The sequence below is a fragment of the Emys orbicularis genome, chromosome 3 (genome assembly GCF_028017835.1).
Source record: "Emys orbicularis isolate rEmyOrb1 chromosome 3, rEmyOrb1.hap1, whole genome shotgun sequence".
Classification (NCBI taxonomy): Eukaryota; Metazoa; Chordata; order Testudines; family Emydidae; genus Emys; species Emys orbicularis.
In genome coordinates this window covers 103,152,217-103,173,699 of record NC_088685.1, presented here as the reverse complement: position 1 = coordinate 103,173,699, position 21,483 = coordinate 103,152,217, and the positions used below count along the sequence as shown (strand labels likewise).

General features: G+C 45.8%; 1 protein-coding gene across 1 annotated transcript in view; it reads right to left on the bottom strand.

Moving 5' to 3' along the window:
• The window catches only part of ENPP1 (ectonucleotide pyrophosphatase/phosphodiesterase 1), a 76,469-nt gene extending 57,757 nt beyond the window's left edge, over positions 1–18,712 (bottom strand). Inside the window, exon 1 of the mRNA XM_065400339.1 lies at positions 18,533–18,712. Coding sequence (XP_065256411.1) covers positions 18,533–18,712 — 180 coding nt within the window. The remainder of the gene's footprint in view (positions 1–18,532) is intronic.
• Positions 18,713–21,483: the final 2,771 nt, after the last annotated feature.

Sequence of the window (21,483 nt, the reverse complement as noted above, 5' to 3'; positions counted from 1 at the left end):
TATGCAAAAACATCAGGCGCAAGCTGAAGTTTGCATGTCTACAACCTCCTTTGAACTGAAAAGGGAGGGTTATTTTAACAGATGTACATAGTTAGTTCTGTTTCACAAAGAAACATGGAGTCTTGGCATCTAAACTTAACACTCCCAAAACTATTATTAGCATCTAAACTGAACATTCCAGGACTATTATTGCATGCTATTTCCACCTAAGGTCATTCAAGGGGGAGGAACCCTTAAAAGTAGCTGAAGTCATTGTGAGCCATTATAAACAGCCTTTAGGGAGTTCACCAACGAGTGATAACTTTTCGTATGATGGGGCATTTCTTTACATTTACCTGTGGGAGACACTGACATACAAAGCTTTCTAAATACTTAAACACAGAGACGTCAGAGACTGCTTTGGCAGCCAGAGAGATGACAAACTGATTTCAGGGTTCAGGGTGTGGGAGTGGGCTGCAGGTTGAGGCAGGGAGTTGGGGTCCCGGGGGTGAGGGCTCCGTCGGGGGGTGCGGGCTCTGGGGTGGGGCTGGGGATATAGGTTTGGGGTGCAGGAGGGGGCTGCAGGCTGGGGGGGGACAGAGGGGTTCAGGGTATGGGAGGGGGCTCTAGGCTGGGGCAGGGGGTTGGGGCACGGGCTTACCTCCATCAGCTCCCAGTCAGCGGCGCAGCGGTGAGGGCTACGGCAGGCTTCCTGCCAGCCGGCAGGTCCAGCTTCTAGGCGGAGGCACTCAGGCAGCTCTATGCACTGCTCTTGCCCGCAGGCATCACCCCTGCAGATCCCATTGGCAGGGGTTCCCGGCCAACGGGAGTGCGGAGCCGGTGCTTGGGCAGCACCGAGCCCCATGGCCCTCCCACCTAGGAGCCGGACCTGCTGGCCACTTCCGGGGTGCAGCACGGAGCCAGGACAGGTAGGGACTAGCCTGCTTTAGCTCCACAGCACCACCAACCAGATTCGTAATGGCCCAATCGGCGGTGCTGACCGGAGCCGCCAAGGTCCCTTTTTGACAGATGTTCCGGTTGAAAACCAGACACAGCTGGTCACCCTAAATCCCAACAATAGTGAATCATAACCAAAGAATAAACAAAGAGCATTGCATACCACCTGCTTTCAATAGTTATAACATAATACATAGCAGCATGTGTAAATGTACTGCCAGTCCTACGCTGAGCCTATACCTCTAGTCCAGCCAAGCTGCATTCTGTGCATGAATGGAGGCAGAAGTAACAGGAAATGTGGCCTTAAGTCACCGTTACACTCTTCTTGTCCTAAAACCAGTCTCCAGCATAAGCCTGACGGTTGTTCTGATTTATAGTACACCCAGCTGCCCATAATCCCCAGGGGTCATTCTAGTAGCAGGGCATCGGCAAACCATAGGAATTCCTTTGGCCATCCCCCCTACCCAGAGGCCAAAAGTATGGTATAGGCACCACTACAGCTGGTCTATACCCACTGAGGACAAAGGTAGAATCCCTGTGGAGGGGGGTTGGCCACTTTGCACTGCCAGAGCACAGCAAAACAGCCAGAGCAGGGCCTAAGATCTGGCCCACCATATTCCTTCTTAGTTTGAACCTTGCCATGTTTTGCATATATAATAAGTGATTTTGATCCTATATATTATTACACTGCACATTAATAAAATGCTCTAGAAATATAGCCTTATGTATTTCCAACACTGTATTTCAAAAACATGGGACTGTTTTCTTAGCACTCCTGCCCCACCCCTCCTACCAATATTATAATTATTATTAATTGTATTTATTAATAATAAACAGTACTCACCTACACTCACTGGGGTGTTTCTTGCTGCTTTTTGAAGCTCAGCAACTCCTGATCTTGTTGCACAGAGATGAAAAAATAGGGGACGTCCCTTGTTATAAGGGACTGTTGGCAACCCTATGTAAGAGGCATTCTAAAATGCTGCTATTGTGCTTTTCTCTTGGTTTTTTATGATTACATCATAAAACTTGTACACCTAAAGAGCTGAAGAAGAGATCTGTGGAGTTCGTTGGCCCAATAAAAGATATTACCTCACCCACCTTGTCCACCCCTCTCATTTCCCCTGCCTTCTATTTCTCTGATTAAGGTATAAACCAGAGATCTTACAGCAGCACAGCTGAACTGATGCAGCTGCGTCACTGGAAGATCTCTCATGTAGCTGCTCTATGCCAACGGGAGAGGGCTCTCCCGTCAACATAATTAAACAGACCCCTACAGGCAGTGCTATGTTGGCGGGAGAAGCTCTCTTACCAACATAACACTGTGCACACTACCACATATGGGGACGAAACTTATATGGCTCAGGAGGGTGTTTTTTCACACCCCTGAGTGACATAAGTTTTGCTGACAAAAGTGGTAGTGTAGACATGGCCTTACTCAAAGAGTTTAAACAGTGGTTTCATGGCTCATTACAACACACCACACTGCCTGATACCCTTAATTGCCCACATCAAACCCTTTATACATAACAATCTAACCCCCAATTGCTCACTTCCTTTCAAATGACCACCTCCAACTTGTGTTTCCCCTTCTGCTCAACAATCTGTCCAGGGTGGATAAAAGTCAATGATTTTGTTTTTTAAATCGGATTTTTATTTATTTAAATTGGATTCTTTTGATAAAATGCTTTTTGAGGAAAAAACCTATCTAAATATAGTTTTAATTAAGATACATTATAGCTCAAAGATATCTCATCATGGAATAGGGATTATAAATTCTAATTCTATAATATGAGACAATATATTCATGTAATGTTTAAAAAAAGTTTTGTAAATGAGTCCTAATAGTTCATCGATTAGGGGCTTCTGTATAGATTATTTAGGTTAATCTTTCTATCTACCCAATGGGACTCAGTGCTCAGTCTAGAAGATACCATCAGAGATGCTTAGTTTTGCAGTTCTCAAACTGTGGATTTGTCTCTCCACAGATAACATGCTTGTTAACAGCAAAAATGTTTTCAAATAAATAATATAGAGAGGTGAGAAATAACAGACCTCAACTCTATTGTCCCTCTGCAAATTTGTGTACACAGAGTCAATCCCTTACCTCTCTCTAAAAGTGCAAAGTTTCAAGAGTTCAATGAATAGAAGATTGGACAAGGAGAAGAAGTCTGGAGATAAATTTGAGAAGGGAGGGACAGGCAGTAGAAACAAAAGTGAAACTGTTTGAGCAGCATATTCCAGAAGTCTTGAGGTCTTTCTGAGTATAGCCTTCATTGATTTGAGATCTACCATACCATTCTCTCACTAGAAGGGAAAACCTATACAGACAGCAGTCCATAAAAGAGACCCAGTTTGAGAATATTTTAATGAAGTTCCTTTACCTGTGGGTAAGACAGGCATGCCATGCAAAATGCAAACAGTGCAACAAAGAAATGCAAGGCCTGGTTGCCTGAATGAAACAACATCATGAGAAGTTTTCCTTCTCAGGAGGAAGCTACGTTGAAGATGATGAAAGGAACATGTCTGAACATGCAGGATCTTCAGGTTGGTAAACTTTTTTATTTCATACTTCTTTCTTTAGGACGGCCTGTCTTCCTTCTGGTTATTCTTGAATCCTCATGTTTGAGCAAAAAATATAGTTGTTACCCTATGGTACTATCATTTTAGATGCAGTTGTGATAAAAAATAAATAGCTGAAATAGGCAGATCTTCCTTTTACAATTTCACCTTTAAAGTAGCACTGAGTGTCAGTGAATGCAATGAGTAATACTAAATGAGCAGTATGGTAATAATAATTAAATAACTGCATTGACTTATTTTGTTTAGGAGAATCCATCCTCAACATACAGGATTCTGAAGACTCTCCACCTTCAAGATCACTATCATTTTCTATAGTTTCAGAGTTATCTGCCAATCATAGTGTTTCACAGTCACATCATGTATGTCACATAGCCACAGTATATCACCTGTAGCAAAAAGGAAAAAAAAATCTCCATCATCCAGAAACAACCTTAGATAAGTTTGTGATAAGAACCAGCAGATTACAAAAAGAGGTAATTGATGAAAAAATTGCCTGGTTTGTTTATGCAACAAACTCTCCTTTCTGTATGATTGAGAACCCACACTTCATTAACATGGTTCAGTCAATAAGACCAGGATACAGTCCACCCAACAGAACCGATGTCGCAGGCAAATTGCTGGATAAAGTGTATGAAAGAGAAATTGAGCAGTGTGCAAAAGGCCTAGAGGGTAATTATTAACCCGAGTCTTGATGGGTGGAGCAATGTCCACAATGATCCTGTTGTATGTGCTTGTGTGACAACAGAAGAAGGGAATCTCTTCCTTACAGAAACAATTGATACATCAGGAAATGCACACACAGCAGAATACTTACAAGTAGTGGCAGTAAAAGCTATAAAACTGTGGAAAAAAATATATCAAATGTCTAGTAAGCAGCTTGGTCACAGACAATGCTGCAAATGTATCCAAAATGAAAAGAAATTGTTTAGAAGAGAGTCCCAAGCTAATAACATACGGTTGCAGTGCTCATCTGCTGCACCTCCTAGCCAAAGACTTCAGTGTTAGAGAAATAAAGACTAATATTGTTGAAATTGCAAAATACTTCCGTAACAACCACTTTGCAGAAGCTGCTCTGAAAAAAGTGGGAGGAACCAAGCTAACTCTCCTACAAGATGTGCGATGGAACCAGGGCCGGCTCCAGGCACCAGGCAACCAAGCACATGCTTGGGGCGGCACCTGGTAAGGGGCGGCGGGAGGAGCGTGGCGCAGCATTCCGCGGGGGGGGGGGGGGGCGCTCCGGCGGCGCAGCGCTCGGCGGGGGGGGGGCGGGCTCCGGCGGCGCGGCGCTCGGCGGGGGGGGCGGAACGGGGGGCGGCGGGGGGGCGGGGCGCTCGGGGGGGGGTGTTCCGGCGGTGCTCGGCGGGGGGGGGCGGGCTCCAGCGGTGCGGTTCTCGGCGGGGGGGGCGGCGCGGGGGCGGCGCAGGGGGGGGGGCGCTCGGCGGGGGGGGCGGCTCGGGGCTCGGCGCTCGGGGGGGTCCTGGCGGGGGGGCGGCGCGGGGCGCGGCGCTCGGGGGGGGGGGTGTTCCGGCAGTGCTCGGCGGGGGGGGGGGCGGGCTCCGGCGGCGCGGCGCTCGGGGGGGGGGGTGTTCCGGCAGTGCTCGGCGGGGGGGGGCGGGCTCCGGCGGCGCGGCGCTCAGCGGGGGGGGGCGTGGTGCGGCGCTCGGCGGGGGGGGGGGCGCTTTTTTTTGCTGCTTGGGGCAGCAAAAAAGTTAGAGCCGGCCCAGGATGGAACTCAATAGTGGACTGTTTTGAGCACTATATTAAGAACTGGCCTAATCTGATGATAGTTTGTGAACAAAATTGTGAAAAAATAGATGGCACTGTCACAGCCAAACGTCTCAACATTGGGCTTAAGAGAAATGTTGAACACATGCCAAGTACCCTGAAACCTATTTTTGTAGCCTCGAACAAAATGCAGGGAAATAGCTGTTTTATTGCTGATGCTGTTGAAATTTGGAAGGAACTGAGTCAGATCTTTAAAAGAGTAATATGCAATGACAGAGTTAAATTACAAGCATTAAAAAAAACGAATGGGACAAGCACTATCTCCAGCTCATTTTCTTGCAAATATTCTCAATACTCGGTACCAGGGTCAAACCTTAACTGCCGAAGAAGAGGAGTTGGCTATGACATGGACAGCCAGCAATCATCCCTCCATAATGCCAACTATAATAAACTTCAGAGCTAAGGGTGAACCATTCAAGAAATATATGTTTGCTGATGATGTTTTAAAGAAAGTCACACCAGTGAACTGGTGGAAGTCATGTAAGCAGTTGGATTGAGAGACTGTTGAAGTGATAATATTACTTTTAACAGCAGGAGCTTCTTCTGCCGGTGTAGAATATTTTCTTCCTTTGGGCTAATTCGTTGCGAATTGAGAAAATGTTTGGGACCTGAAAAAGCATGAAAGCTTGTTTTTCTTTTCCAGATTATGAACAAACAGGAAAATGAAGGTGAAGACGACTGAGTTAGCTGCAGAAATCAATATTAAGTTTCTCATGTTGACCTGGCTGACAGTCAATTTAATTTTTGTTTTGTTTTTTAAAAAATATTCCATTTAACTATTTTAGTTAAAAACAATTTTAACAAAAACAAACCTGATTTTAAAAAACTTGAATGTTTAACTAAATTCAAAAATTCATATGCTTGTTTTGTTAAAATATTATGTTTGCTGTTGAAGAAAAAAATCCAGAATACATAACGTTGTTGTTTTAGTTAAATAAAACAATTTAAATGTCTGTCCAGTGATGTTCTCCTCCTAATGCAGCATGGCAAGAAAATCCTCCAAATATTAATGATTAACCTGTTGAATTGGAGATAGTTTACCTCCCAGTGACTTCATAAATATCTGCTTCAATTACCTTTGGTAAATGAAATAACCAAACATTCGTTTTCTGATATAGCTGTAAAACTAATCTGAAAAGTTTTCAAAATAAATCACTTTAAAAATGTATAGTGTGTACCTTCTAAAAATGAAACCTACATCTATCTCTGAGTTGTGAAGAATATGTATTAAGGTTATAACAACCAACAAGAATGCACTTTTATGTAGAAATCCACGATTAAATCAAGTTTTCCTGACTAGTGATTTAAATCATGATTCAAATCAAATCCACCCTGAATCTGTCCCAACTTATTTTTAGCTCAGACACTCAGCTTCCTTCCCCAGACCTGAATAAGAGCTCTGTGTATCTCGAAAGCTTGAACTTTCCACGGACAGAAGCTGGTCCAAGAAAGATATTACCTCACCTATTTTGCCTCTCTCAAAGAGTTTATACAGTTAGGCCAATGACTCAGATGGTAAAACAGTGCTCTGTGGCAAAAGAGTCTTCTCTACATTAGTCATTTTTTCCTAAAATTTCCCACCATTTCTAACACCAGTGCAGCTCCACTGACAGTAAGAATTATAGGAGTTTTAATATGGACAAAACACAGGCAGTTTTATCACTATCATCTACACTACAGGGGGGGGTCGATTTAAGATACGCAAATTCAGCTACACGAATAGCATAGCTGAATTCGGCGTATCGCAGCCGACTTACCCCGCTGTGAGGACGGCGGCAAAATCGACCTCCGCGGCTTCCCGTCGACGGCTCTTACTACCACCTTCGCTGGTGGAGTAAGAGCGTCGTTTCGGGGATCGATTGTCGCGTCCTGACGGGACGCGATAAATCGATCCCCGAGAGGTCGATTTCTACCCGCCGATTCCGGCGGGTAGTGTAGACCAGGCCTAAGATTGCTACATGAATTTCCAGCATAAAATTATGTACAGTAACTCCTCACTTAATGTCGCCCCGGTTAACGTTGTTACGTTGCTGATCAATTAGAGAACAAGCTCGTTTAAAGTTGCACAATGCACCCTTATAACGCTGTTTGGCAGCCGCCTGCTTTGTCCACTGCTTGCAGAAAGAGCAGCCGGTTGAAGCTAGCTGGTGGGCGCTTGGAACCAGGGTGGGCCGGCAGCCCCCCATCAGCTCCCCTAAGTTCCCTGTGAGGCAGCCACCCAGCAGGCTATCAATTGCCAGCAGTTCAGGTGTCCCTCCCCCCACTGCCATGTGCTGTGCCTATCCTCTGCCTTGGAGCTGCTCCCGGGAGCCTCCTGCTTGCTGTGCGGGGGGAGGGGGAGAGGGAAAGAGGGAAGAAGGGTGCTAATGTCAGGGTGTCCCCCTCCCTTCCCCTCCTGCCATCCCCCCCAGCTCCTTTACCGGATCTCCACAGAGCAGGGGGCGAGGGGGGGACGACACACAGGACAGGGCTCAGGATGGAGGAAACTTGCTGGCAGCAGCTGCTGTCTCAACTTGCTGATCTACTTAAAAAGGCGGTGTACTTAGAGTGGGGTCAGCATGCTTAAAGGGGCAATGCGTGTCTCTCTCACACACAGGGTGTGTGTGTCTGTCTCTCTCTGCCATGCTGTCTCCCGTCCCTCCATTTGTGCTGCCTTGTAGAGCATGAGGCTACATTAACAACAATGTGTTAACCCTTGACAGTTCAGCCGAGTGTTAGTTCATCATTTAGCAGCAAGGCATTCCCTAGGAAATATCCCACCCTCTTGCTCCACCACCTCAACCAAGCTTCACAATCATCATTGCTGTGTACAGTATTAAATTGTTTGTTTAAAACTTATACTGTATATAGTATGTGTGTATATATGTAAAAAAGTTTCCCTGGAACCTAACCCCATTTACCTTACTTCTTATGGGGAAATTGGATTTGCTTAACATTGTTTTGCTTAAAGTAGCATTTTTCAGGAACGTAACTACAATGTTAAGCGAGGAGTTACTATAAATATGTATTTGCATTAATATTTGTGACATTTTGTCTGGCAGCTCATCTGAATGTCCACAGAGAGACTGGAAATGCCATTGAATTTTGCATTCTTTATTTGAACTAATGTTCACAAAAGTTACTTTGTAAAGTTCACCCAACCTATTTGTAACCATAATAATAATGCTTATATAGTGCTTTATATGTTCAAAATGTTAAACACACTAACTTGGAACTGGCCTGATATCCTAATTTATGATATCTAGCTAGGAAAGCCTATGTAAAAATATGGAGAGATGTCCTAGCCCCATTGAAGTTAATGTTAATACTCCCATTTAATTCACCCATATTGTTTATTTGGAGCACATACTGATGGCTAGTGGCAAGTCAACAGTAAAGTTTTGAAAAACCTGGAAGAATTTTGAGCCTGCTCCCACAACTATATTGTCATTCTCTGTAATTTTTACCTAGTTCAGCTGATATCCAGCTTCCATGGCAAAACAAACTGGAACAATTCACCCCTTATGTGTTTCCACTGATGTCAGTAGAGTTACTCCAAGGAAGAATTTGACTCAGCAATAAATCAGAAGTAAGCCTTGCATGAACTAGATTTTTATCTCTTTCAGACCTCATCTATATTGGAAAAGTTGCAGCAGTGTATCTAATTATAACCCCTAATGCAGGTATAGCAACCCAAAATATTTATATGGACCCCATTACTCTGGTATCTGAGAGCCTCACAACACCCCTTTGAGATAGAAAATGTCTATTGCCCCAATTTTACAGATAAATAACTGAGACACAGTGGATATGCCTAAACTGAGACAAAAAAACAGCCGCACCAAGTCTCAGAGCCCGGGTCAGCTGGTCAGCTTACTCCGGCTCACAGGGCTCCAGCTGCAGGGCCAAAAATAGCAGTGTAAACGTTCAGGCTTGGGCTAAAGCCTGGCCTCTGAGACCCTCCCACCTCACAGGGTGTCAGAGCCCAGGCTCCAGCCCAAGCCTGAATGTCTACACTGCAATTTTAAAACCCTATGAGCCTGGGTCGTCAGCTGACCTGGGCCAGCCATTGCTGTGCCATGAATCTTTTACTGCAGTGTAGACATACCCAGAGAGACTAAGTGACTAATTTTCCCACAGTCATACATGAAGGCTGTGGCAGAGCAGGAAACGGAACCCAGACTAATACCCTATCCAATGAACCAATCAACTTTCTAAATATAAACAAAGCCTCAGCTCCAAGCAGTACTCCTTCAAATAATGTTTCAACTTTGCATCAGTACTTGCCCTCTACCATCAGATATGTGGGAATAGCTATTTCATTTGAGCAAGTAAAAACTGAAAAATAAATAGAGCTAAAAAGGGTCATAACTTAGAGGAACAATTAGCTTTCCTAGATTTTCCCTGCTCTGAAGGAGAAAGATTACTCCTTAACTTCTTGTCACTCCAACACCCAACTCCAATACCCACCACACACACACACCTTCTGATCCAAAAGTATAGAAATTGTACACCACACACACGATTTCTATAAGCTTAATGAGGAGCTAAAACAAATTCTATAGGCTGTGTTATATTCAAAGCCACCTTTGGAAAATGAGATTACCAGAAAAACAAAATCAAAAGTGACTGTGTTCTTAAAACTCCTAAAAAAGTTAAGATTTTCTCATTTTAATTAAATAGAGTAGGTAACAGTGTACGTAGACATGTTGGGGGATATAATAAAAAAGGAATCGGCAGACCCATTCAATTTGAAACTGGTACTTTTTATTTATTTTTTTACAATAAAAAAAATGAACACCTTTAAAATTCAAACATAAAATTATTGTTGAAGCAGGAAAGTTGTAATGTTGCAAAAACAAAGGCAAAAAAATTATTACATAATGTCCTTGTTCTGACATATTGCTATTCACCTTACTTGCAAAATAAAAGAATACTTCAGGAAGACCAGCAATATTTTTAACTGAGACCCCCCCCCCCCCCAATAAGAGCACATAGAATTTCAAAATTCAGCATATCATGGAGCTTTAATGGGTAGTCTGAAATAGCAATTTTAAACTCCATTTGGTATCCCAGCATTAGTTACTCTGACCTTCTGTTTTGTCTACTTATTACTTTTCAGGGACATCCTTTAGAAATTTTGTGGACATCAACAACATTACTATTATTATTATGTATTGTATTGAAGTAGCCCCTGAAAGCCCCACCGGAAAGCAGGGGCCCATTGTGCTAGGCACTGTACAAACCCATAGTATGAGTGTCCTTGTCCCAAAGATCTTACAGTCAAAAAAGACAAGACAGACAAAGGACAGGAGTGGAAACAGATTCTCAGAGGGGAAGTGACTTGCCCAAGATTCATAGACTCACTCATAAAGTCAGAAGGGATCATTGTGATCATCTAGTCCGACCTCCTGTACACTGCAGACCACAGAACTTCACCCACTCCTGTAACAGAACCCTAACCTCTGGCTGAGTGACTGATGTCTTCAAATCATGATTTAAAGACTTCAAGTTAGAATTCACTATTTACAGTAGTTTAAATCTGCAAGTGACCCGTGACTCTTGCTGTAGAGCAGTGGTTCCCAAACTTGTTCCGCCGCTTGTGCAGGGAAAGCCCCTGGCGGGCCGGGCTGGTTTGTTTACCTGCCGTGTCCGCAGGTTTGGCCAATCGCGGCTCCCCAGTGGCCACGGTTCGCTGCTCCAGGCCAATGGGAGCTGCTGGAAGCGGCGCGGACCAAGGGACGTACTGGCTGCCACTTCCAGCAGCTCCCATTGGCCTGCAGCAGCAAACTGCGGCCACTGGGAGCCGCGATCGGCCAAACCTGCGGACGCAGCAGGTAAACAAACCAGCCCGGCCCGGCCCGCCAGGGGCTTTCCCTGCACAAGCGGCGGAACAAGTTTGGAAACCACTGCTATAGAGGAAGGCAAAAAAATCCCCAGGGTCTCAGCCAATCTGACCTGGGGGAAAATTCCTTCTCGACCCCAAATATGGCAATCAGTTAGACTCTGAGCATGTGGGCAAGACCCATCAGGCAAATACCTGGGAAAGAATTCTCTGTAGTAACTCAGAGCTCTCCCCATCTAGTGTCCCATCTCCAGCAGTTGGGGATTTTTGCTCCTGGCAGTCGCTGATGGGCCACGTGCCATCGTAGGCAGTCCCATCATACCATTACCTCCATAAACTTATCACGCTCAGTCCTAAAGCCAGTCAGGTTTTTTGCCCCGACTGCTCCCCTTGGAAGGATGTTCCAGAACTTCACTCCTCTGATGGCTAGAAACCTTCATCTAATTTTGAGCCTAAACTTGATGGCCAGTTTATATCCATTTGTTCTTGTGTCCATATTGGTGTTTAATTTAAGTAACTCCTCTCCCTCCCTGGTATTTATCCCTCTGATGTATTTATAGAGAGCAATTGTATCTCCCCATAGCCTTCTTTTGGTTAGCCTGAACAAGCCAAGCTCTTTGAGTCTCCTCCCATAAGGTAGGTTTTCCATTCCTTGGATCACACAGGAGGTCAGTGGCAGAGCCAAAAATAGAATCCAGGTCTCCTGAGTCCCAGCCCTGTCCCCTAAACGTTGTATCACACTGCCTCTGGGTTGCTTTTGTTGAATCTTCTAATCAGAGCTACTGGAGCAGAACTGACAATTATACCACAAGGACATAATTCAAAGCCCACTGAAATCAATGGCAGTAGCTAGAGAGAGGAGAATTCCCAATGATTTCAGTGGACTTTTGGCTCAAACCCAATGTGACTCCTCACAATCGTTTTTTTTCTTACTTCTAAATTATTAAGTACCAAGACACATTGTGTAGGTCGGTTTTAAGTGCAGGACTGGAAAATCCATAGTTTGGTCTTCGGTTTCTGTGTGATCATCCTCCTTGGAGAGGCTTCCCCACAGAATTAGAACTCAGTCCAAAGATCTACCCAAACTCAGGTGCTCTGTGAGAGGCCAAGGACATTTCTTTGGAGCCCCTGTGCTGCTTCCTGGCTCACCCAGTCACAGTAACCTCCCATGTACACCTCCTTTTGTTGTGACCCCCAGTGCATCCCCAATTGCAGTGGGGGAAAGAAAATAATCAACCTGACAGCATAATCTTAACACTAGGTTACATATGTTTTTTCATGGATTTCTAGGGGAAGACCTAGCAATCCCCAACTCCTTCCCTTCCCCACCGGGTTCTCATGGAAGGTCTTCTGTGTGATATTTATTTAATTTGATTTAAATAATAATTAAAAAGGATGCCTATACAAGATTCTAAGCAACCTACACATTTAGTATTCCAACAAAACCCCAACAGCAACACACACACACACCTCTTTTCCACCCTTCATCGTCCTGGGAAGCACACCCTTGGCCCTCTGCAAATTCCCTAGCAAAGAGGTATGTTTTGCATCATGCCCAGAAGGTCACCAGATTTGAGCTACTTTGGACCATGGCGGGAGGAAGCAAGTTCCGGAGTGCCAGATCCTTCACAGAGAGCATGCTGCCACCTACTCTGTTTTAATGAGAGAGATCCAACTTGTTCTATGCTGACCTGAGCTGTGTCAGTATGGTATGGGAAGAGAGGTAATCCTTTAGGCTAGCCGGTTTGAGGCCACTGAGAGCTTTATAGGTCATAACCAACCCCCTAAACCCAGAGACCAACAGGCAGCTAGTAAAGGTTGAGAGTTGATATCATGTGCTCCCAGCAAAACGCCCTTAGTAAGCAAGCCACCACAGTCTGTACTAGTTTCAATCGCCAAATGTTTTTAAGATGCAGCCCCATGTAGAGCACATTGCAATAGTTTAATTTTGAGGTAACAATGGCAAGGTCTGCATCCTAAATGAAAGGCTGCAGCCACCTACCCAGACATAGGTGGCAAAAAGCTGACTGGATTACTGCTGCAGTATGATCATCAAATAGTAGCTAGTGGTCTAGAGTCCACGAAGTTTCCAGCCCTGCTCACTAATGGTAGATGAACTCCCTCAAAGAGGCTATTATTTCTGCCATCTCTTCAATCTGTTTCCCTCAAAGCACCATTATCACTTAATTCTTGTCAGGATTGAGCCTCAGCCAGCTCACCCCTCATCCTGGTAGACACTGACTGAGGCACATCATCTGAGTTGGTGGAGACTGAGACATACAGTTGGGTATCATCAGCAAACTGAAGACACAAACCTCATGTCTTATTAACCTTATTAATGGCCCATATACATGTTGTACAGGACTCAGGAGTGTCATAGAAATTCCTGTCCGTTCCAGCTGAGGAATAAGGAGAGACGGACACAGCTAATTAAGCAAGGAGCCCCGGGAGGGGCGATCAGTTTATTTCAATTGCAATTGGGTTCGAGCTCATAAGTCAGCAAGAACAAAGAAAACACTTACACCAAAGCATTATATGCAGTTGACTATGATAATCTATCGCTCTATGATTGGCCAAAATTTGCTATCATTACCATACATAATTAGCAAGCTACATGTATCTGCCCCTCTTATGACCCCTTATTGTTCATCTACTTGCTCCCACCTTGTGTTATTTTGCAAACCAAGCAGTTAGTTATCTACAGGACGTAGGCACAGAAAGTTCCATTGTCTCCAGGTTTGGAGTTTGGCTACATTTCCTCTCAAAGGAACTTCCTGAGTTAAGATATAGCTGACGCTGCATGTTGCCCTTCTTCTATCTCCCATGTGTACGTGACAAATTTGCCCCCTGGCAGTTAAGTAGAATAATTCTATTTCAGGAGGAAGGTGACAGAATGGCACCCTGTGGCACACCACACTTGAGAGCTTTTTGGGAAGAGGAGCAATTGCCCACAATTACCCACGGAGATCTCTCTGAAGCCACTGAAGAGCAGCCTGATCAGGGTGTGCAGGCAAGTCAACAACAACTCATAATCAATGGTATCAAAGGCAGGTGACAGATCAATAAAAAGCATGGAGACTTGATTTTCACCAATGGGTGGGAAGGGGAACAATGCCACAGAAGTGTGTCTCTCCCCATTTTTTCCCCCTCCACCCTGATCCGAGTCCTCTGAGTCCATTAGTGGAGAGAATGATCTGGCCACTAGTCAACAACTTTTTCACTCTTTGGGCCAGATCTTCAACTAGAGAAAACTGACATACATCCACAGAAGTCAATAGAATACATCAATTCACACCAGCCAAGGATCTGGCCCTCTATTTATGCTAAAGACCATTTCTGACTCAGGTTCACATGGATGGTCCATGTGAGATATTTTTCATCCAAAGCACAGAACTCCCCACATTTATAGTCAATGAACCAAATACAGTCCCAGTTCACGGAGGTGTAACTCCACACCACTTTTTGTTCTGTCCACAAACCTCCATCAGCCACTGTACGTTCCTGTATGGCGTGCCTTTGCTAAGTACTGCTCTGCATCTTATAAGGGCTTGTGAAACCACCACCCCAACCCCACAGGTAGAGTCCCCATAGCCTGTTCCCCTCCACACAGAAGCTATGCAGTTCTTCTGTAATTTGGGCCTTGCACCCTTGTGACTGGGGCAAGCCACATGATGCCCTATGTATGCACAACTCCCATTGACATCTGTGGGAGTAACCTGAAGCTAGAGAGAGGAGAATGTAAATGAGACCTGTTGCTTTCTGAAGAAGCGAAAACCTTAATGCAAGTGCTCTCTGATCATCAGTCCTGAATCAAATGCATTGTTCAGTATTTATAAAAATCCTAGCACAGCTGGGTATGAAATCATTGCACATATTGTTACATCTACAACTAGAAATATTCTCCCTAAAAGCACTGGAGAGACACAATCTCTCCATTATAGCCATGTTTAAGGGAGAGACTTTCATTTCTAACACCACTTTTCAGGACCCTTTGGCTACAAATACTCATGCTTTTTATCAGTCTAACATCACCCTCATTTTTTTGGAAAGTTTTGTAAATTGTGTGTGACTATTCTGAGTTATCAGAGTGTCAGCAACAGCAGCAAACGTGAAGGGCAAGTCATATTTTTAAAGAGATTTAAAAAAAAACCAAAATTTTAGTTGTGCTTGGATTACTCAAAAATGCTTCATTTAAAATTTCAGACTCTCTATGTATGTAATCCTCAGTGAGGGATGAATACTGTGACAAGTCTGAGGGAAAACACTGGTTGAGCAAATAGGGCTCTGATTTAGCAGAGCACTTAAGCACATGTTACCTTCAAGCATGTTTAAGTCCATCCTTGTTCACTAAAGCTCGTAAGCATAGAACTGGGTGGGAAAGTTTTCCCATTCCATGAAAAATGTTGAGATATCAAAAATGTTCCCATTCGGCATTAGGACAGAACAGAAATGTTATGAAATGTTTCTATGAAAAAAACCAAAAATAGATAATACAATAGCCAGTATCACACAAGTTAGACCTACCTGATTGAGAGCAGGGTCTTCATCTGGGACCACTTAATGATCTTTCCAAATGTTGTTTGTACCGTTAGCTAACTATTGCAAAGCGCTTTGGATAAAAGCACTATATAAAAAAAACCTTAATAATAATTAATATTATTTTGTACTACAAATAAAAGCACACAACTCATATTTTATTATCAGTAGTCTTACCTTTCTAATGCAATGGATGTGCCCTCTTTCCCCTGCCGCAGCAGCCCCCGAGCTGGGCTGGGAAGGGGGGCGGGGGGGGTCTCGCCCCTGCCACAGCAGCCCCCGAGCTGAGGCTGGGAAGGAGGAGGGGGGGTCTCGCCCCTGCCACAGCAGCCCCCGAGCTGAGGCTGGGAAGGAGGGGGGGGGGGTCTCGCCCCTGCCACAGCAGCCCCCGAGCTGGGGCTGGGAAGGAGGGCTGTCTCTCCCTGGCAGCTGCAGCCCTGGAGCTAGGAAAAGTCGCCTCTTTCTCTGGCCGCCACAGGCCTGCATGTCCCCCCACCCCTTCTTCTCACCCCACTGCCCCCTCCTACTTACCCCGTATTTCCCCCAAGCCACCACCTCACCTTACATGTGCATCTTCTCCAGGGTCCAGGCACCTAATTAGTGGAGCCACGACTGCGCAGCTCCACTAATCTAGGTGGGTGGCCCATCATTCTCTTGTGTGCGGCCACCCAGGCATGCACCTTAGATGGAACTATCCGTGGACCACGTGAATGGAGCTCGCGGACCACTGGTGGTCCACGGACCACAGTTTGAGAACCTCTGTTCTAGGTGAATGCCATAACCACTGGAGTACACAGTCAGTGTCTTGTTCTCTGGACCAATTAATATTTAAATTATTAATGTAAAGTGGAATAGATTGAACAGGAGTCAGAACAGAGTGAGAGGACACCCACACACCCCAACATATGCGACAAGCTGGTGGTTAGGATATGCACATGGAATGTGGGAGAGCTAGGTTCAAGTCCCTGCTTTGAATCAGGTGCCTTGAAAAAGTGAGCCAAGTTTTCACCATCAGCCCTTTCCAGCAAGCACCAAGCAATTTTGGGGCTGTGCTGACCTTCTATAGTTAACCCCAGAGTATGGCTGTAACCACCTTCCAATGCCACACCTCCTTCCCCCCTCCATCACACACACACACACACACACACAGAGAAGGCTTTTCACCAGTGGGGTTGCCAGTAAGTTCTACAGCAGAAAAAACTGCCCAAAACTCTTGGGTGAATTTAGCATATAATATAATTACAGTACCTACAACAAGACTTAAAAAGCCTCACAAGTGATTATGCACAGTTCACACATCAGACAGGTATGCATATGATCAATGTACAGCTAACAGCTAAAGATTTTTAAAGGCAATTGTGAGGTGGCACACAGTTCATTTTAAAGTGTCAGCAGTGTTTGTATGTTAGCACTAATTATCAAACAGGGTGCAAGTTCATATATATATTTGAAAAGGTACCTCAAAGCTGTAGGCCTTAACATACTGTACTTAAAAATTACTGCTTATGCACACACAAGCAAAAGCAATATTTTGTATTTCTATAGTGCCTTCCTCCCAAGGATGCCAAAGCTCTTTATATACATTAATCATTTTAGCCTCATAACAACCCTGTTAGGTATGAATGTTATTATCATCTTCATTGTACAGATGGCAAAAATGAGAACAGGGGAGATGCAACTGTACTAGGGAACTGACGCATTACTAACAACCACTCTCAGCAGTGGGTCTCCTTGAAACAGGACTGAAAATGGTTTCAAGGGACACCATAAACTTCTAATTGACATAACTTCAAAAATTAATTTAAAAGTAGTTCCTGGTACTGCACCTTCTGGTACACTACAAATTTTTCAGTCACAGTTTTGTCTATTTTCCTCTCCCAGGTTGCATTGCCAAACACCCACAACAGGGAAAAACCAACCGAGTTCAGAGAGGAAGCAGTGAAAATGAGTGCTATTAAATGCAACAGGGAAAATAGATGGGGGGGGGGAATCTCTTTCAGATAGGCTATTACGTATAAAAATAGAAGATAAAATAATTTCTGACAGAACTGTGTAACACTCTCTGAATTGCTAATCGAGGCAGGATGAAACTGTTTTCAGCACTACCACTCGGAGTGTTCTTGAAGAGTCGGTAGTACTGAAAACTGTTCTGTGCCTCCCAACAGTTGAACCGTTTACAGAACAGGATGACCCACCGCAGACAACCATTGTCAACAATGGGTCAATTTCCCGGTTGGACCTGGAGAGCTCTGACTGACTCCCCTAAAGCCAGGCAATGAGTAGAGCAACTATTAGAACCCCAGTTCATGGCTCAGCCTCCTGTTCTCCGACTACAAGGATCTCAGCTTGTGACAGAAGGTTTTTTTTAAAATTCCCCGTTGAAGCACATGGCAAAGCCCTTCGCACAAGATGTTTTTCAATCCAGAGTTAAATGAATGCAAGATAAAGTGAGGCACTTGGCATTTCTGCCTGGGTAGATCTAACTTACCCACACTGGCTACATCAGCCATGCACATTAAAGCACCACCTCGTTATGTGTTCTTTAATGTTATGGTTTAATTGCTAGTTCCCCGTACGCCCTCCAGAGGGGGGAAATGGTGCTGAATCAAAGACAGAGGAGCGGAGGTTGCTCAGCAGCAAGCTTTTTTATTCCTCTGCAGAATTTCAGCCCTCACCGGGGGACCTTTGTAACCACTAAACGGGGCTGCCCTGCTCCTTATGGCCAGTGTAGCAGGGGAGCAGCGGGAAGCTGCAGCAGGGGACTAAAGTCCTACCTGTGGCTATTCATGGCTCCCTCTGCAGAGCAGCGGGACCCGGCCCTCTAGAGGCACCTGTCCCACAGCCCCTAGCACCTCGCTCGCCTCTTACCAGGGAGAGCACTGTATAGGTGTTGGGGTTCTTGCTTTTGCCTCTAAGCGCTGCTTTCTCCGGCTCCTGGGCGAGCTCCATGGCTGGGATCATGGGCACAGCCGCCGCCTGCTGCTCCGCTGCGTGGCTGAGGCTGCGCTTCCCGGGCAGGCTCCCCTTGGCGTTCCCGTCTCCCTCCATCGTCCCCGCGGCTCTGGCCAGCGGCGCTGTCTCCGGACGCCGCTATTAATAGGGTGACAGAGCAGCCCCCGGCCGGCCCCGCCTCCCTGCTGGCCAGGAGCACGCCTGGCGGCTTCCCCCGCTCTCCCTCTCCAACCAATGCGGCTTCCTGGCCCGCGGCTGTCTTGCACTGTGTGTGTTGTTGGTATTAGGCGGCGTTTCCCTCCGCGCTTCTTTACGCTGCCCCGTTTTCTGCTCGCCTCTCACCAAGGAGGACGCGGCACCCCACTCCGTGCCCTTCCGCCCCCCACGCCCTGTCCCAAGTGGCTAAACGCGTCGCGCCTGCGGGAATGAGATAACGTGGCTCCAAATAGACGCGGGCGGAGGAGGGTGGCTACCAGGGAGAGCCACGCTGCTTTCCTTTGCGGCTGGAAAAGCTTTTCCCTCTTATGTGCCCAGGCTTCCCCTGCAGCCCCTGCCCCCCAGCTCTGGACACAATGAAGCAGAGACATGGGAGGGGGGGCGGGGAGTGGCTTCAGTCAAGCTGAAGACGATGGGAACTGCTCCTCCTGTCTTTCCTGGTAAAGGGACCCCTGCCACAGTGTTAACTCTTTACTCCCTGGTTTCAGTCCCAGCAGGAGGAGAGGAAGGTTTTCGGGGCCCAGTCTTGTCACGTTGTCTGTCTTTTGAAGCTGGCCTTGCTTTGCTCTCAGGTGCAGCACCACCCTCCACAGGAGCTCCTCTACTGGGATATTTTCTGCTAACAGTTCGCTACAGTCCCAGAAAAGGGAGCGTAATAGCTCGAGATACTGCTTTAGTGCAGAGGTTTTCAAGCTGCAGGGTGTACACCCCCAGGGGAGCCTGGGGGGGAGGGGGGAGCAGCAAAGCCATGGCTCATGCCAGCCCTGCATGGCAGGGCCTGTGCTAGCCCCCGGGGGGGCAGGGAGGGAGTGACACTTCCACCCCCGACTCACCTCAGTGGGCAACCTAGAGCTGGAACTAGGGGTCTGGCAGAACCCCCTGGCTTGAAATGGTTTCCATCATGTACAGGGTTTGCAGTTTTGTTCAATGGCTTTCAGCATCCCCACCATACAAATTGTTCCAACGCCACTGGATCAGTGTCAACATCTGCTGTGGCCATGCTAATTTCCACTCCCGGCAGTCTCCGTGCCCAGTACTGGCTCTGCCCCTAGTGACCTTCACATGCATCTTCCCCCACCCTGAACACCCAAGGGGGGAGGGACAGGTATTCAACATAGAAGCAGTACACTGCAAACTTCAGGTGTGCCATTTGTGAGTATCTGTGTATATGAAACTTACAGATGTAGGTAATTAAATTGTGTTAAAGTCTCTGTTAGGTTTACGGGTGGGCTATCAAGCATCCTTTGTATGTGTCTATTTTTATCTGGGGGGGCATACACAACCAAAAATTGTAACTCAAAGGGGGGAGGGGGGCTCAGCTTAAGAAGTTTGCAAACTGCTACTTTAGTGCATGTGTTTTCCACTGTCTGTTTAGTTTCTTTTCCATTTCTTGGCAATGCCGGGTGGGTGTTCTAATTAAGTGTTTAAAACCAGGAAGATATTCAACAATGGCATAGGGCAGCTTTACCGTAAATCAGGCAGCCCTTGACTTTAGTATTTAGTTGCAATTTTGTTGTTTGGCTAGACAGACACATTCACACTACCTAAAATGGTTAATGCATACTAAGGTTACTCAAGGGCATTTCATAAATGTGATTTCTAAAACCATGGCAATCACCAGTTAGGATTTAGGACCCAACCCATCACAATCCACTCACCCTATCAAGTAAACACCTTGACATCCAGATGCGCTCACATATACTCTACATTTGCTCAACAAACTCCCTTTAAAGCCCAGTAATGTTACACACATCCAACTCTCCACAGTCACACTGTACTGAACAATTTTAATTCTGACCTCAGCAAGATTAAGATAATTTAAATGACACTTTCACTGTATTACCTAAAAATTCCCATTTTTCACCCCCTCCTTCCATTCCCAGCACCATCTCTGCCTGTATCCCTTCCCCCTCCATTTTTCCACATTATACACAGTTCCCACTTATAGAAAGATTCAAGGCCAGAAGGGGCCATTCAATTCTCTAGTGTTTGACTTGCATAATACAGGTCAGTGACTCTCATCATTATATCCCTGCCAGAACACTTTCTAATTCCCTGCATTCCCCTACCCCTCACCAGCCTCCTGGCAAAATACTAAGGCCTGGTCTACACTAGGAGATTATGTCGAATTTAGCAGCGTTAAATCGAATTAACCCTACACCCGTCCACACAACAAAGCTATTTAGTTCGACATAGAGATCTCTTTAAATTGATTTCTGTACTCCTCCCCGACGAGGGGAGTAGCGCTAAATTCGACATGGCCATGTCGAATTTGGGTAGGTGTGGATGGAATTCGACGCTAATAGCTCCGGGAGCTATCCCACAGTGCACCACTCTGTTGACGCTCTGGACAGCAGTCCGAGCTCGGATGCTCTGACCAGCCACACAGGAAATGACCCGGGAAAATTTGAATTCCTTTTCCTGTCTGGCCAGTTTGAATCTCACTTCCTGTTTGGACATCGTGGAGAGCTCAGCAGCACTGGCAATGATGCAGAGCTCTCCAGCAGAGGTGACCATGCAATCGCAGAATAGAAAGAGGGTCCCAGCATGGATTGATTGGGAAGTCTTGGATCTGATCGCTGTGTGGGGCGATGAGTCCGTGCTTTCGGAGCTGCGATCGAAAAAACGGAATGCGAAGATTTACGAGAAGA